The sequence below is a fragment of the Budorcas taxicolor genome, chromosome 14 (assembly GCF_023091745.1).
Source record: "Budorcas taxicolor isolate Tak-1 chromosome 14, Takin1.1, whole genome shotgun sequence".
Lineage (NCBI taxonomy): Eukaryota > Metazoa > Chordata > Mammalia > Artiodactyla > Bovidae > Budorcas > Budorcas taxicolor.
The window spans coordinates 17,650,832-17,668,121 of NC_068923.1; the positions used below are offsets into that span (position 1 = coordinate 17,650,832).

Consider the following 17,290-nt stretch of genomic DNA (forward strand, 5'->3'; position numbering starts at 1 on the left):
TTCAGCAATCTCCATACTGTTTTCCACAGAGGCTGCACCGATTTACATTCCCACCAGCAATGGGCTTCCCTTTTCTCCACACCCTCACCAGCACTTGTTATTCTTTATCTTTTTGGTAATAGCCATTCTAACATATGTGACATTACATCTAAATTGTGGTTTTGATTTGCGTCTCCCTGATGGTTAGGGATGTTGAGTGCCTTTCCATGTACCTGTTAGTCATCTGTGTGTCTAGAATGTCCAGTTTTAAAGACGAAAACTTGGTTCCCTCTGTACCTTTTACTTAGCTTTTATCTTGCTCTGTGGTCCTAGCCCCATCTGAAATAGCCTAGGTATCTTCTTTCCCCTTTGGATAAAAACAAGGGTTGGGCAGGGGTGGGGGGGCGCGGGGGGAAGATTTGCTTAATAGAATTCCATGTTGCCAGGCATTTAAACAATGTCAAATTTGAAATGTCTAAACTGGAGACTCATCATGGTGGAGGGAGTCTCTGAGATTGATAGTGAGAAATTTAATGTCCAGAAGTATTAAATGACCTCCCTGCTCAGGTTAGGGTCACTCAGGGCTCTGTCACTGCTCCTTCCACAAGCTAGAGACAGTCTCTTTGGTTCCTTCGATCATTTTATCAATGTTTTCTGGCTTCTTTCCTCTCTTACCAAGAGGTGAGACCTGAAGAAGTGATACTATCAAGTGTGATGCTCTCTTTCTTACTAGAGATAGAGTGATCCCCAAGTGTCTTATGGTGGGTCTGATTGTGCCAGTTGCTTTAAAAACAATTTTAAAAACAGAATCTATTGATACATGTGTAGAACTCTAGTATAAGATAGGAAGGAGGTAGCGTTGGTTGAGTCATTGCATAGCAGGCATTTAGCTGTTTGTTCATTTGTTGTTTTTCGAACACATGTTTTACACTTAATTCTCACAAGGATCCTATGAGGTCTGGCAGTTTCAATCCCATTCTGCAGATGAGGAAAGCAAGACTTGAAGGTGTAGATCAGATTACCCAGCAGCACGCAGATTGTAAATGAGGAGGCAGGGATTAGAACTCAGGTCATCCTGGATCCAAACCATTCCTGCCTTTGCTTTAGGATGGGGTGTGTGTGTGTGTGTGTGTGTGTGTGTCCACATACACACCAGAATTCTACGCTGGACATTAATAGGCCTTTCAGTGGAAACTTTGGAGAGATGTGGGACCTCTTAGTGGACCTCCGTGGTGGCTCAGATGGTAAAGAATCTGCCTGCAATGCAGGAGACCCAGGTTCAATCCCTGGGTGGGAAAGATCCTTTGGAGAAGGGAATGGCAACCCACTGCAGTATTCTTGCCTGGAGAATTCCATGGATGGAGAAGCCTGGCAGGCTGCAGTCCATGGGGTCACAGGCCTCTTAGTAGCTGATAGCACCTGGACCTCTTAGTAGCTGGCAGCACCTGTTCTGGCGGGTGCACTGGGCACCCATCACTTGCAGCTCTGACCTCTGCCCTTGGAGCCAGCGGCCTCACGTGACTGAGTGTAGTCAGGCCCATCAGCTCCAATTTCTGGTAGACTTAAGAGAGAGTAGCACAAGAAGTCTTTTGTCGGTGGCACCCTGGGTTGAATTTGCTTTTACTTTTCAATTTTTAAAGCCTTTTTTCTTGCTTTTCCCTGACCTACCAGATGGTAACAGCATTGCTTGGATCACAGGCTACTGTTTGATTCCTATCATGGCACGGAGCCAGGTTTATTTCAGGACACTCTAGGTTTTCCCTGAGCACCTGGATTCAGCTCTCACCAGTAGAAAATAATCATGTTTGACATTTGAAGGCATGGAGAACAAGAACTGAGCAAAAGGGCCATACGGCTCAGATTAGAATCACTTGCACAAGCAATTTTTTTATCTGATAACGGTCCCTCATGCGGCTGTGTTAACTCATCCTGCCTGGGAAGGAGATGCTCTTTTGAATTTATCGACTTCTCTCTTCCACGGGCAGACAGGCGGCCTTGGAAATAGTGGTCTTGCTCAGCATCCAGACATCCAGACTAGCTTGAGAACTCTGCCCTTGTTGATAAACCATAGACATTTATCCAAATAATGTGTTGGTTGGCAATTTAAAAGAGAAGAAAAAATGACAGGGAATAGGCCTATTGTGAATGAATGGTTATTTATTGATGCATAGCTTGCACTGGCCAGCACTTCTCAAATCCCCACACCCAAGTATAGGTCTGGAATGCAGAGTTGCTGCTATGCCCACCACCCCTAGTGCCGCTGCCTCCACCAGTAACTTTACCATTAATGCCAGTAACAGAATCATCACCACCACCACCATTGCCATCAACACAAATAACAGTATCATTGTCACCACCATCAATACCAGTAACAGTATCATCATCACCACCATTACCATCGACAGCAATAACAGTATCATCGTCACCACCACCATTGCCATCAACACAAATAACAGTATCATTGTCACCACCATCAATACCAATAACAGTATCATCATCACCACCATCATTACCATCGACACCAATAGCAGTATCATCGTCACCACCATTACCATCGACACCAATAACAGTATCATCGTCACCACCACCATTGCCATCAACACAAATAACAGTATCATTGTCACGACCATCAATACCAATAACAGTATCATCACCACCACCATTACCATCAACACCAACAGCAGTATCATCGTCACCACCACCATTTCCAGCACCACCGTCATCAGCATTATCACCATGATCACCACCACCATCACCCCCACCATCGACACCGTCACCAGCATATTCACCACCGCCCACCCCCACCATCATGACCACCGCCATTCCCACCATCAGCACCCTCATCACCCCTGCCGTCAGCACCGTCACCAGCATCTTCACCACCATCACAGTCACCCCCACCATCATGACCACCGCCATTCCCACCATCAGCACCCTCATCACCCCTGCCGTCAGCACCATCACCAGCATCTTCACCACCATCACAGTCACCCCCACCATCATGACCACCGCCATTCCCACCATCAGCACCCTCATCACCCCTGCCGTCAGCACCATCACCAGCATCTTCACCACCATCACAGTCACCCCCACCATCATGACCACCGCCATTCCCACCATCAGCACCCTCATCACCCCTGCCGTCAGCACCATCACCAGCATCTTCACCACCATCACAGTCACCCCCACCATCATGACCACCACCATTCCCACCATCAGCACCCTCATCACCCCTGCCGTCAGCACCATCACCAGCATCTTCACCACCATCACAGTCACCCCCACCATCATGACCACCGTCATCACCACCACTCCACCGTCACCACTGTGTACTTCTTCATGTCGGATCCTGCGCTGCGCACTTGGTGGACATTATGTTATTTAATCTTTGCAGCGTTCATCGGAGGTAGTGGTTTTGAAGCCAGATCTGCTTGACATGTGGTCTCTCACCCACTTAAGGACTCAAAAGGGCCAGAATTCTGCTATTAGCATTTCTTCTTCATTAGAGTCACCGTCATCTTCCTTCTCATCCTCATAACTGTCTATTACATTTGCATGATGCTCTGTTATGCTTTTTAAATCATTTTCTCAAATATTGAATTATTTTTTCTACTATTGTCTTTTCACATAATTACAATGATTATAATTTTCCCCATGAAGAAACTAAGACTCAGCAAGTTAAATGGCTTGCCTGTCCTCATCTACGTTAGGTTTAGAACTCTTTTTCTTACAATATTGCCGAGGAAGGGGCTTGGGAAAAGAAAAGATCGAAGGCCTCTTTGATCACAGTGAGTGGCTGAGTTCTCATAGCCGCTTACTTAGTGCTCCATGCCCCACCCCTGGCAATTCTAACTCATGAGTTCTTGAATGACACCTGGGAATCTGTCTCAAATATGTTTTCGCCCTATTTTGCCAATATTTTTCATTACTGCTGGTAGGACTTCATGAAAGAGGAAATAGTAGAGTGGGATAGGACTCTGACAAGTTGAGATGGAGCATGGGTCCTACAGACAGAGGTGGCTTGGCGGGCCAAGTCCTTGGGATCTTTGGGGCCAAGCTAAGCAGCCCACGTGAGCCGTGGCTTAGGGCTGGGAGCAGGGCCACCAGACGCCAGACTGAAAGGGCAGGTCAGAGGGCTGGGCTGGCACAGTCTGTGGTTGTAAAGACACCTTCCCTCTGGGGTGGCCATTGCGTGGGGACAAACCCGAGTGTGCAGGGGCAGAGAGGGAGGGGCCAGAGTTTAAGGAAGAAGGGAGACACTGATGTCATCCAGCTTCTGTAGTCCAGCAGACTGTTAGAGACACTTCATCACAATCATCTCATTGTCAGAGCCTTGGCAAGTAAGAGTCACATGTACAGGCCCTGCACACACAGCTCTGGAGCCAGATCTTAACCTCCTCAGGTTCTAGCTGGGTCACCGGTGAGACTTGACTGAACCTCGGTGTCCATGCCTCCCAGTAGGACTGAGAGTGCCTGCATCCCAGAGCGAGGGGATTCTTGCAGAGTGGAGACACAAGGGAAGTATGGGAAACCCCGAAGAGGGTTTGACACAGAGCAGGTGCTTAAGGAATGTGGTTCTGATTCGGAGTCATGCCTTCCTTTTCGTTTCTTGTTGCAATCTGACCTTGTGAGGATAACTGTAAGGAAGAAAGCAGACGGGGGGGCCTTCCATCGTCCATGTACATGTATGATAGGGTACACGCTGTGTGTTGTGAGGACTCGCCAGCACGCACCTCACCCTTGTCCAGACAGGTAGACTCCGAGGCTTAGTGATCACACCCCCAAGGGATGACCGGCTGGGGTCATGCAGAGTAGCACAGATCCCGATGGCAGAAGCGCAGAAATGGTCCGCGTGACCTGCCTGCCCAGAGTCGAGATGCATTGCCTTTCGCCCTCGTACTGAGAGGTCTGCAGCTGTAAGAATGGAGCTGCTTCCCACGTGCTGACCCAGGAGGCATCTGGGTTAAATCCTCAAGTGAAATAAAGTGGAGTTTATCAGCAGATTGAATGTTATGCCATAGTTTCTAAAGAAAAAAAGGGATAGAAGGAGAGAATATGTGTGCATGTGTGGGCGCATTTGCGTGTGTGTGTGTGTGTGTGAGAGAGAGAGAGCCTGTGCAAAGCTTGCCTAAACATAAACTGCCTCTGGAAAGCAACCAACATCTGGTAGGATTAGTTGTTGTCAAGGAAAGAGAATGAGTGTCATGGGGACAGGACAAGGGCATTTTTCTCAGGTAAACCCTGCAGTACATTTTAAAATGTGGGGCCATGTGTTGCCAAAGTCAGCCACATTGCGGTGCTGACATCCAAAGGGGAGGCTCCCTGGCCCCAGACTTCCCCCTGACCCCACACGGCCTCCTTGCAGGGAGGCTCGAGGCGGACAGTCTGTTATCAGGGGTGTTCCTCCAGACGTGTCATCAGACGGGCTCTGGGCGCGGGCTGCCTGTTAATCCTGGCTTCTTCTTTTTGTCCTCAGGGAAAGAGAGGTGAGGCGGGTCCTCCTGGAGTCCCTGGCTTGCTGGGGCAGCAGGTAACTACTGTCTTCCAATTCTCTTCCTTAGCCACACTGCTTTCTCTGATTAAGGAAATGATAGGGTAGCAGTTCTCAGGTTATAACCAGACCCTTGCATGAGTTTGAGCAATACTCATCAGAGCATTAAGAACAACATGCAGCGGGTCCCTCGCCCTCCCTGCCTCCCACCTCAGTGCTGGGAGAACAGCTATTCAGTCTCCTGGGGGGTGGGAATTAGGCCTGGAGGAGGGTCAACCTCCTCCCCCGGCCCCAGGCTGGTCCAGCTCCCCACTCCCCCGTGGTCTCACGTGTGCCACCCCTGTGGTCCCCCGTGGACCCCTCCAGCCACCCCAGCAGGTGGGCAGGCTCAAGGTCACCCTCCCCATTTCATGGACCAGGTGGGGGTGTGACTCCCCAATACACAGACTCTCTCGGGGTCACCTGCTGTTCAGGAGAGCCCTACCCCTATCCCAGGCCACCTGGGCCCTCACCCCCCTCAGTCCCCCTTTTCTATAAATTCAGAGTCACTGTGACGCCCTCACCCCCCTCCCGACACACACACACTTCAGTGTGGACAGAACAGGGTGCTCAGCACTGGTAGTGATCACACCCCACTTTGTGATCTCTTTGCTAATTGCACCAAAGCTCACCACCGACCCCCAGCCCCAGCCTTCCTGGAATCAGGGTTGGTAAATTCCTGAGAAGTGTTGGCGGGGGTGGGGTCACAGTTAGGGAGGCGGAGATTAGGAAATTAGGGTTCCAGCCGCGGCCACTTGCTGGCTGCGGCGTCTTGAACAAGTCTCTTTACCTTCTGAACTTCCGCTTCGTCATTTGTCGCAAATGCCAGTAAAAACAAAACAGGGTGATGATTTCAGCAGAAGATGTGGGGATGTGGCCCAGGTGCTGGGGTCCCAGTGAGAGCACAGGAAGCCCCAGGCGGGGTGCTGTCCCATCCTTCTGGCTTAGTGGCCGCAGCAGGCGGGCGGGATCAATACAGGCTTGTCAGCTGGCTCCCCGCTGCAGTAAAGGCTCAGCTCTGGCGCCCACTTGTTCCTGGGCACATCTCCTCCACACCCAACTCTGTGATGGTCGCCACTGTCCTTTAACATCTGGTAGGCACCCACCCAGGGCACGCTGCTGACCACGCTTCCAGATGGGCTTTTCCCATTCTGAATATGAAGTGTGTGCCGGGCACCCTACACGCGAATCTCAGACTTCATTCCAGCCCCTCACATGCCAGTCAGGCTGTAACACAGAATAAGGGGCTGTAAAACCAGCCATTATTCATGGTCTTCTAAAGATTCCACACTCACTGTGACATTTTGATGTTAGTAGCGCAAGATAAAGAGTGTTTTTGCATTTGTTTTATGACCTTGTTTCCAGTGCGCAAAGCTTGTGTATTTCAAAAATTCACCGTAAATATGGCTCCATCAAAATGCTTTAAGTTACAGATATTTTTCCCTATCACTGTTTTCTCGGCTACCCTAAAAAATATATTTCTTTCTTTCATTTTAAATTTTGAAGCCCTTTTCCCTTCAACAGAATCTTTACTGAGTGCCAGGCCTTGAGCTGGAGGCTGTAGACACAAATAGGGCAGGGATTTTGCCAGAAATGGGGCACCCTGGTGTACTCGGGGATCTCAGTGGCTCAGAACCAGGCGGTGTAGAGTGTATGATAGGTGCCACCCAGCTCCCTGCGTTGGACCGCTGCCCCACACGCGCAAAGCTGCATTCAAGCCCACCATGCCCACTCCAAGAGCAGTGTCTCCCTGCTGGATCCCTGCCCAGCTCGTAATTCACTCTTCCTAACTTACTCGCACACCCACCTGCCCTGGGCCCGGCCACAGTTTTGTGCTGCTCGCCATCTGTGTATTTGCTCATCGATTCATTCAGCAGGTGTTCACCTAACCCCCACTGTGTGCTGGTGCGGCCCTGGGAAAGAACCCTGCAGCCCCTGTCCGTGCCCAGAGGAGCCAGATGTGATGTGGGCAGGCAGAGATGCCGATAGAGGGACTGTCCTCTGAGCTAAGCCCTGGGAGAGGCATAGTCAGAGCTCTGGTTCTGGGGGACAGGTCGTCAGCCTCTTGGGCCCAGAGGAGAGCCCCTGAGCTGATCTGGAAGATCTGGGTTGATTCTGTTGCAGCAGAAAGGACGTTCCTGGGCTCCCTGGTCTGACGAGAAGGCTGAGGGTCCGTCTGTTCGGTTTCTGCCCTTGTCAGACGCTCTCCGTGTGTCAGCATACCGTTGGGTCTGCTCTTTACAACCGCCTGGGAGAAGAGAAGGCTTAGCCCGTTTCCAGTCTAAAGAAATGGAGCAGTGAAAATGAATGTGTTAGTCTCAGTCCTGTCTGGCTCTCTGCAACCCCGTGGACTGTAGCTCGCCAGGCTCCTCTCTCTCGGATTCTCCAGGCAGGGATACTGGAGTGGGCAGCCCGTCCCTCCTCCAGGCCATCTTCCCGACCCAGGAATTGAACCGGGTCTCCTGCATTGCAGGTGGATTCTTTACCATCTGAGCCAGCAGGGAAGGCCCCGAGAGAAATGGAGCTTAGAGTTTAGTTAGCTTTGCTGTAACAGGAAGAGCCAGCCTCAGGGTGAGCCAAGCCCCGGGCAGCTGGCCTTCTGGAAGATGCTTTTGGTGCCTCTTTTTTCAGGATGAAAACATTCATCCTGGAATGTTTTAGACTCAAGATACACATTCTAGGTGGTGGCTCCTGTGTCCTGGCAGCCTTTTAGGAAAAGTGGGAATTTGTATCTGGTCTAGATGACTGTTTACGCAAAGGTATTGAGGTCAGCATGGCTGGCAGACCCTTGAGTGGGTGGGAACACAGCCAGGGGAGGGGCCGAACCCAGAGGACTGAGCTGGGTTTCTCTACCCAGAAACCCCCTCCCCTGAGGGGGGAGCAATCCCCGTGCCCCTGGAGCTGTGTCCTGGAGGAGGACTCACCATCATGAGGGAGGAGGACGCACGATCATGAATAACCTCTGAAAACAAACATTTCCAAGTTGTGCAGGAAGTGTGACTATGTGCTAATTATGCAAGTGATTTTCATGCACCTTCAGATTCCATCCAATTTCATAAATCTACTCCAGCTGGAACAAGGTGGTTATTAGGAATAGTTATTTGCTTTTCTGTTATCATTAATGCTAATTAGGTTAATTGGTTATTTACACGTCACCACTGTAATCACTGAGCATGATGGTGTGTAGTCACCATCGTATCAAGAAGGATAAAACATTCCATTAATAATAATTAGACTCATTGGTTAATTGATAGAGTCATTATTCAGTTGGTTTTATTCATAATAATTAAAACAGTGATGTTGTTGTTAACGTTTAGATCTATTGGCTAATTTGTCACTCTCTTTAATAATTAGGTGAATTGGTTATTTAGATATTGGCTTCTCCTGGCGGCTCAGATGGTAAAGAATCTGAGTCCAGATTCTGTAGAACCCCAGAACCCGGGGTTTTATCCCTGGGTTGGGATGATCCCCCAGAGAAAAGAATGGCATGTTGCTCCTGTATTCTTGCCTAGAGAATCCCATGGACAGAGGAACCTGGAGGGCTACAGCCCATGGGTTCTCAAAGAGTTGGGCACGACTGAGCAAGTAGCATTTTCACATTGATAATAAAAAGAGAAGAGCGTGAGCTGAGCTGGTTTCACACACCTCATTCATCGGATGGTATGAGGCCCCTCCTGTTTTTATCATCACCCTCTCCCTCTATATTTAATCCTGCACCTCCACTCCCCGAGCTCCCCGGCACCTCCGCCCAGTGCCTCGAACACTCGCCGAAAACAGCCAGTGTCTGCCCCACCCGGACACACTCACCCCGCTGCGTCCCCACCGCAGCGCAGGGTGCCATCACAGTCCCTTTGTTCTGGTGACCTGGTCTCTTCTTGCCCCTTCACTCCACACACCCGACCTGCTATCGAGTTTTGTCAGCTTCTCCTTCCAAATGCTATTCCAGCCGAGTCAGACCAGCTCTTGTGTTGCTTCTCCACTGCTAAAGCCAGGTCCCGGGCACTTCCCAGCAGCTCCCCCGACCCCAGCGCTGTGTCCCCCTGCTTCCCGGAGCCCTGTCTCCCAGCCCACACCCCCATTCCACTCCTTCACACTGACTGTCGGTCCTGGCAACACACGGAGGTCTGCCTGTTCTCAGGCCCCTCAACTAGTGTTCTTCCTTCTCTGGACTTCCTTAGCTCTCAGCTTGGACATGGCCCCTTCTGCAGGGCCTTCCTTGACCAGCCCCAGGCAGGATGGCCCCTCAGGTACAGGCACAATGATTTCATCACCAGGGCTTCCAGTCCCCAGAATGGTCCCTTCGCTTGTTCCACGTTTGCTCTCTCCGTCATCCCAGCCCCCCACCAGCTTCTAAGAGTGCCATCAAGGGACCTGGTAGTCTGTTTTTACAATGAGCTTTCCAGGTGGTTCTGTGGCAGATGAACCATTCAGGATCCACTGCACATGAGGGCTGTGTGACCTCAGGTAGGGCCCTTACCCTCTCTGGGCCTCAGTTTTCCATATTGTCAAATAAGGAGGTTTAATTTCTGGTTGTTCAGTTGCTCAGTCATGTCCAACTCTTTGAGACCCCCAGGGAGCCCGCCAGGCTCCTCTGTCCACGGGGTTCTCCAGGCAAGAATACTGGAGTGGGTTGCCTTTGCCTTCTCCATTAATTTATAGAAGAGAATCACTAAAACTGTCCAGTCGCACAGGCTGTCAGACTGAGACAAGCAGTCAGCAGCCCCCAGGGGCTTCTGCAGGACGTGGAGGAGGAAGGGGGGCGGGTTCAGACTAACGAGCTGGTCGGCAGGCCCGCTTCCGGGAGTGGCTGCTTTGAAAGAGGCCAGCCACTCCAGGGGGTGCTGCGCGTCACAGGAGGGATGGAAGCCAAGTGTGTCTGGTTTGCTGTTGGAGGGAGAGCTGCGTGCGGTGGGAAGGGGCCTTGGATGAGCTCCGCGGGGTTGAGGTCACTGTGAGAACCTCAGAGGTCAGCGAGAGGTGGGTCCTGGGAGCGCCTCCTGCAGGACTGCTGCTTTGCCCGTGGGTGAGCAGAGCTGAGATGGAGCAGACGTGGAGAGAAGCGAGGTCACCAGCCACTTTGGGTGCCTCCATCGCCCACCCCTTCAAGGGGCCCTGCATGAGTACCTGCCCAGTCCCCCGTTCAGCGCGGCCTGGGCACTCAGTTGCTCCAGGTCCAAGCAGATGTCTCCCAGTAAAAGTAGACGCTACCTGCCAAAGACTCGCCGGCACTCAGCGAGCCACGCGGAAAACCAGGTCCAGGTGCCAAGCAGGAAGATCTGGTCCGTTCTTGTCTTCTCGGCCCGTCGTTGACTCAGCAGTACCCCCAGCGGGAGAAAAGGGAGGTGTCCGCAGCAGCGGCAACCGTGGCCATTTTTTAGTGTTTACCACCCTCTAGTGGGGATGGGCCGCTCTTCTCTGAGAGCACGGCCCTCTCCTCAGCTGTTTGCAATTGAAGTTGGCTTCAAACATCTGCTCTGTTGCCAGCCCTGGGCTTGTCGCTGTGTGAGAAGAGGTGCAGGGGGGGAAAAGACGGGGACTCTGGCTTCAAGGGCCTGTGAGTCACGTGAGCACCGTCACACTGGTCTTCATCGTGGGGGACGCAGTGATTACTTCTGCAGAACGTTTCAGAAAGATGGAGACGTCCTTCTGAGCAGGGAGACGGGAGGGAGGGCATGTGTGGAGAGACACCTGGGCAAAGAAAGGCCAGAGGTGCGTCTCCTAGAACGTGTCGTGGTGAGAGCTGCTGTTTAACAGATCCGTCTATTCACCCCAGGTAATCCGATGCTGAATAATGCTTGGGAACCGCTGTTCTAGGAAATTTTTGTTAATGGGTTAACTCCGTGTGTGTGTGTATTCACACACAGACATATTTATTTTAAATGCGCAAATATTTTCAATAAATATCAGAATAGATACTGCACCAGTTACATGCCCATCACCCAGATAGCACACATGTTATTATGGTGTAAGTTTTACTTCAGATCTTTTCTTTCTGCTTTTGTTCCTTTTTGTTTAAAAAGAAATAAGGTATTTCAATAAAACTGAAGCCCCACCCCCACCCCCATCTCTTGTGTCCCCATCCCTCTCCTCTCTTGAAGGACAGTGCCACCGGGAGGCTGCTCCATGCACGTTTGTCACCCAGGCCCCCCTCTTTCTTTACAGGGCCCCCCAGGACCACCTGGCGTCCCAGGCCCCCCTGGACCCGGAGGCCCCCCGGTGAGACTGGTTTTGACTTTCTCTTCCCAGGGCACTTAGATGGAGGTTTCATGGCCCCGGGAGCCCGGGACATCGTGGTGTGGAGCTGTCCGTTGGCTCTTTGTCCAAGAGCAAAGTGAAGGCACGAACGAGGGGGGCCCTGCCCACAGCCACCTCTGGAGCCCCTTAGACTGGAGATACCTCCTGAATTCATACAGCTCCAGAGCCTCTTAGATTGGACATAGCTCCTGAGCTTATATAGCACGTTCGTGGCTGCTCCTAGAGAAGTGTGCAGGAAGCGTGGGATCGCCCTTCCCGGGGTCTTTCAGCAGTGTGTAGGTTGGCTCCCCTCCCCCAGTTCAGGAGCAGCTGGGAAGGTTCCCGTGGGCAGATCGGACACTGGGGGGCAGAGAGAGGTGGTTCCTTCCACCCATCCCGCCAGGGGGTAGTGAAGATGCCGGTGGCCCCGAACGCAGCCCAGCCCAGCCCCGCGCTGGCCAGCCTGGGAGGCATGTCGACCCCTCGGTTCACTGTGGCCCACACCACAGACGGCCAGATGCCCCCGAGGGGTGTCCACCCTGGGTGCCCTCGTCAGAGCTAAAGATCCGGGCTTCTGCCAGCAAAGGCGCTGGGAGAAGGGAGCCAATGCTCGGAAGAGGTCAGGCTGACGGTTCCCCTGTGGTTCCCCTCGGCAGGGTCTGCCTGGAGAGATCGGCTTCCCGGGAAAGCCTGGGCCCCCCGGGCAGGCGGTGAGTGACCGGGGCACCCCTTCCCATTCTCCCCTCTCCTGTCCTTCCACGAGGGAGGGGCTGGCCCTTCCGCTGGCCGCCCAGGCTGCTTCCCAGTGGGTGAGGCTCTGTGCCCCCCTCCCTGTTGGGGGGGACCTGGGCCCTGGCACCCGGCCTCCTCCTCCTCCCTTCCATGGCGCCTGCCGCATGCTGTCTCCAGGGGCTGCGCCCCGAGGACCCCTAGCCAGGCTGCGGACCAAGGCGCCCGCTCCTCCGGCCACTGCCTGGGCTCTGTAACCCCGAGGCACAGTCGACAGCCCTTGGCTGCTGGAAGCGTGGCTTCTCATCTGTGGGGACACCACCAGGGGGTCGTGGAAGTAATGGGCGTGGAGACACGAGGCTCCGTCCAGGACGTGGCAGGGCCGCCCTGCCTCTCTGCCTGCTCTTTCCTCTTTCCCAGTCAGCAGGATCCAGTGAGCCAGGCCTTCTCGATCCTTTTAGGTCCTGAGGGTGGAGGTCATCAAACCTTAACGTCCGCACGAGCAGGGTGCAGATTCAAGCTGGGTGTCTCCTGCCTCTTGGCCGGCAGCTCTTCAGGGCAGGGTGATAGAGTGGCCTTGGGCCTCTGAGACCATGTGACCATGATGGGGGTCAGAGGTGATGGCCCTCAGGAGGCCCCTGCTCATCCAGAAGGAATTTCCTTACGGCTGCTTGTCTGGTGGGGCCAGCGGGCGGGGAAAGGCCGTGGCTGCGGGAAGCCAGTGGAACCCGCACCACTGATGGGGGCTCAGGACATTGGAGAAAGGGTGACAGAGGGAGAAGGCAGACTGGGCAGCACGGGCAGCTGTCCCCCCGGCACTGGGCGCCGGGTCCACAGGCGGCTGTAGGCGGAGGCCCCGGGATGCTGAGATGTGATGGCTGGACGCCAGCATGCTTGGCTCTGTCGAGCTCCGGGTACCACAGTGAAGGCTCTGGACATAAATCATGGTTGTGAGGCCCATTCTCAGGGGAGCTGGTCCAAGCCTGGAGCGCACGGTTAGCTGCCATCCACAGATGTTCCTGAACACCCATCCCCACGGCTTCACCCACTAACAGTTTATGGCAGTGACAGCACCCCAGGAGCTGACACCCAGGAGCGGCCCTGCGTGTGTCAGGCGCCACGCTGGCCAGCTCTGGCTGCAGGATCCGCTCCTGGCTGGAAGCAGTTCAGTGTGGTGCTGCCCTAACCGTGCCTTTTACGTTGGTCTGTTTTCTCCCTCTCTGCCCAGGGCCCGCCTGGAAAGGATGGGCCGAATGGACCCCCAGGCCTGCCAGGACCCAAGGTTGGTATGAGTTAGGGAACCCAGAACCCACAGAGCTCTTTGATGGTTGGGTGCCCCGGCTGTGGATCACGTTTGGATCCTGAGTCATGCAGAGCTCGGAAATATTTATATTCAAGGTCAGATATGGGTAAGCCCCTTATTCCTACCTAGGTAACTGGTTGAGGATTTGGAAGCTGAGGACTTTTAAATTATTCTATTAGAAATATGCATCTATTTTATTTGCAAGGAGGAAGCCTTTTCAGAGACTCTTACATAGTAAGAGACTTCAACTTAAAAATATTCTGGTGGGGCTCATTACAGTAAGATCATTAAGAGGAGTCAGAGATTAACTGTCATAAAATTGGGAAGCAAGTTCACAGTTTACTCACTTCAGAGGGACAGTTAATAAACCAGACAGCCAACAGATTAACAAGTGAACTTCACCTTTTCATGGCAAAGATACAGAAGCTCAAGGATGAATGTCAACAGTCCTTGCAAGGCAACTTCTGGATGTTACAGGAGTTTTCACCATCCCTTTCAGTAAGCAGACTTAGAAGCTCAACTTTTTCATGACAGAATACAGAATACATACGGATTTAACTTAATTTAAGAACATATCATGTAAATATTCTCCATTCTCCTCTCTTTAAAAACAAAAGATAAGGGCTAACCAAGTATTTTGTGGTCTCAAAAGCACTTAGGCAGTGTCTACCCTGCTCTGAATCCCTCATTCCCTCTCACTTGAGTCTGTAAATCAAAAGCAGAGCTGTTGAATCTAGGAGGTGGTTGGAACTGCTGTTTCGGGCCACTGAGGTCTCGCAGAATTAAAGGAGTTCAGTAGCACCCGAGTCCGAGTAGCTTTCCTGCTTCTGGCCCGGAGCTGGTGCTCAGTCACTTCCCTCCACTCCCGGCTCCTGCTGTTGACTCTCCTCTGCCTTCCTTGCAGGGAGACCCGGGAGACAGAGGGGAGGACGGTCCGCCCGGACAGCGCGGCCCACGGGTAAGGACTCGGCCTTCCTCCTCTCGCACCTGTTATTCTAAGCAGTGTGTTCGAGGCTCTGTGTGAACCCCGCTGTCAGAGCTGTGTTGGCTGGGGTCAGGCAAGGGGCAGCCAGGGCCATTGCACATGGGCTGTTTGAAAGGCAGGGGCAGGTCGAGGTCAGTGGTGATGCCCTGAACTGACGACCACCGAAGCCACACCACGGCATGCCCAGGAGAAGGAGCAGGGAGTTCCTGGAGGCAGGGGGCCCTGCGGCTGGAGGAGAGGACCCCATCCCCACGGGAGAGCCTTGGCCTCAGGAAGAGGGACGGCCTTGCTGACCAGCCCATCCTGGGAGGGGAGGGGACGGGGGGTCAGTCCCCCCCCGTCCTGTCCCCTGAGCTTTCCCTGCCTCCAGTGTCCCTTTACACCTGACCCCTCCAGAAGGCAAGGAAGCCCGAGGCTTCTGGGGGTGCAGACGTGTGGAAACTGGATCTGCGGGGGTAGCGGAGGCAACCCACGTGCCGTGCGGAGGGGGCACCTCCTGTGGGTGGAGGCCCAAGTGCTGGATTTGGGTGAGTGTCCGTATGTGCTGTGGGTGTGTATATGGTGTGCATATGGTATGTATATGGTGTGTGGGTGGGTATGTACATAGGTATATGGTATGTGTGGGTGTGTACATGGTGTGGGCATCTGTATGTGGTGTGGGTGTGTGTATGCAGTGTGTGTGTGTGTGTGTATGGTGTGTGGGTCTGTATGTCGTGTGTATCTGCAGTGTATGTGTGTCTATGTGAGGTGTGTGTGTGTGTGTACATGGTGTGTGTCTGTATGTTGTGTGTGTATGCAGTGTGTGTGTGTGTGTGTGTGTGTATGTGAGGGGTGTGTATGTGTGTATACATGGTGTGTGGGTCTGTATGTCATGTGTGTGTGTATGCAGTATATGTGTGTGTGTGTGAGGGTGTGTGTGTTGTTGTGTACATGGTGTGTGGGTCTGTATGTCGTGTGTGTGTGTATGCAGTATATGTGTGTGTGTGTGTGAGGGTGTGTGTGTTGTTGTGTACATGGTGTGTGGGTCTGTATGTCGTGTGTGTGTATGCGGTGTGTATGTATGTGAGGTGTGTGTGTGTTGTGTACATGGTGTGTAGGTCTGTATGTCGTGTGTGTGTGTGTGTGTGAGGGGTGTGTAAGTGTGTGTACATGGTGTGTGGGTCTGTATGTCGTGTGTGTGTATGCAGTGTGTGTGTGTGTGTGTGTGAGGGTGTGTGTGTTGTTGTGTACATGGTGTGTGGGTCTGTATGTCGTGTGTGTGTATGCGGTGTGTATGTATGTGAGGTGTGTGTGTGTTGTGTACATGGTGTGTAGGTCTGTATGTCGTGTGTCTGTGTGTATGTGAGGGGTGTGTATGTGTGTGTACATGGTGTGTGGGTCTGTATGTCGTGTGTGTGTGTATGCAGTGTATGTGTGTGTCTGTGAGGTGTGTGTATGTGTTGTGGGTGTGTACATGGTGTGTGGGTCTGTATGTTGTGTGTGTTCATGCAGTGTGTTTTGTGTGTGTGTGTGTGAGAGAGGTGTGTGTGTGTGTGAGGGATGTGTGTGTGCGTGTGTGCATGGTGTATGCATTTGCAGGTGCCTGTGCTTCTGGAGGGGCCTGTGTCCAGACAGACACTCACGCAGGGGCCCTCTCCCTCACACTCTATTAGGGTAAGAGCTAGTTAAGGGCTGTGACTGGCTCTTGGTGACCGCCCTCCAGCCCCAGCCCACAGCAGGCACCTGCAGGCACTCAGTAAGGGCTCACTGGTGGCCGACTGATAACTAACAGCCCAGAAAGGGCACAGGTATGGCCTGGACTTGGCCCAGTGGTGACCCTACTGTCCCGGGAGGCAGGACCTGGGTCACCTCACTGGCCAGTGAAGGCTGATGGGCAAATCCCTGGACCCTCAGTTCCCTGTGGCCTCGCTTTTTCAAGAAGTGATCATTCTTTAGTGAAAGTCACTCAGTCGTGTTTGACTTTTTGTGATTCCATGGATGATACAGTCCTTGGAATTCTCTAGACCAGAATGCTGGAGTGGGTAGCTTTTCCCTTCTCTAGGGGATGTTCCCAACCTGGGGATCAAACTCAGATCTTCCTTGTTGCAGGTGGGTTCTTTACCAGCTGAGCCACAATTTAGACCAAATTAAAATGGAGCAGAACACACATGGGTTACCATGTGACCGCACTCTCCAGGATGCGCGATGGACTCCCTGTGGAAAGCATCCGCTAGGGGCCCCTGCACCCCAGATTCCTCAGGGCTCCGTGAGCCAGCTCACTGTCACTTGCAAACACAGCGCCTCCATCTTTTAAGACTCAACATTCCTGTTTTTAAAAAATGTCTGTGATTGAAATGTAATGATGTGTAACTGGCTGTGTTTTGTCCCTCCATTGCGCTGGGGTAAATCACGTGGTCTTTTAAACACCAAAGGCCATGTTCCTGTTTTTGATTGATTTGCTGAAATTCTGTCATCTTCCAGAAATAAAGCATTTGCATAGGTCACTATTATTTTTCATTTTTGACTGCTTGGATTTTATGGACTCAGCCAG

General features: G+C 52.5%; 1 protein-coding gene across 1 annotated transcript in view; it reads left to right on the forward strand.

The window, feature by feature from the left end:
- Positions 1–17,290, forward strand: part of COL22A1 (collagen type XXII alpha 1 chain) — a 201,486-nt gene that overhangs the window by 85,219 nt on the left and 98,977 nt on the right. Inside the window, exons 22-26 of the mRNA XM_052651665.1 lie at positions 5,456–5,509; positions 11,672–11,725; positions 12,400–12,453; positions 13,701–13,754; positions 14,680–14,733. Coding sequence (XP_052507625.1) covers positions 5,456–5,509; positions 11,672–11,725; positions 12,400–12,453; positions 13,701–13,754; positions 14,680–14,733 — 270 coding nt within the window. The remainder of the gene's footprint in view (positions 1–5,455; positions 5,510–11,671; positions 11,726–12,399; positions 12,454–13,700; positions 13,755–14,679; positions 14,734–17,290) is intronic.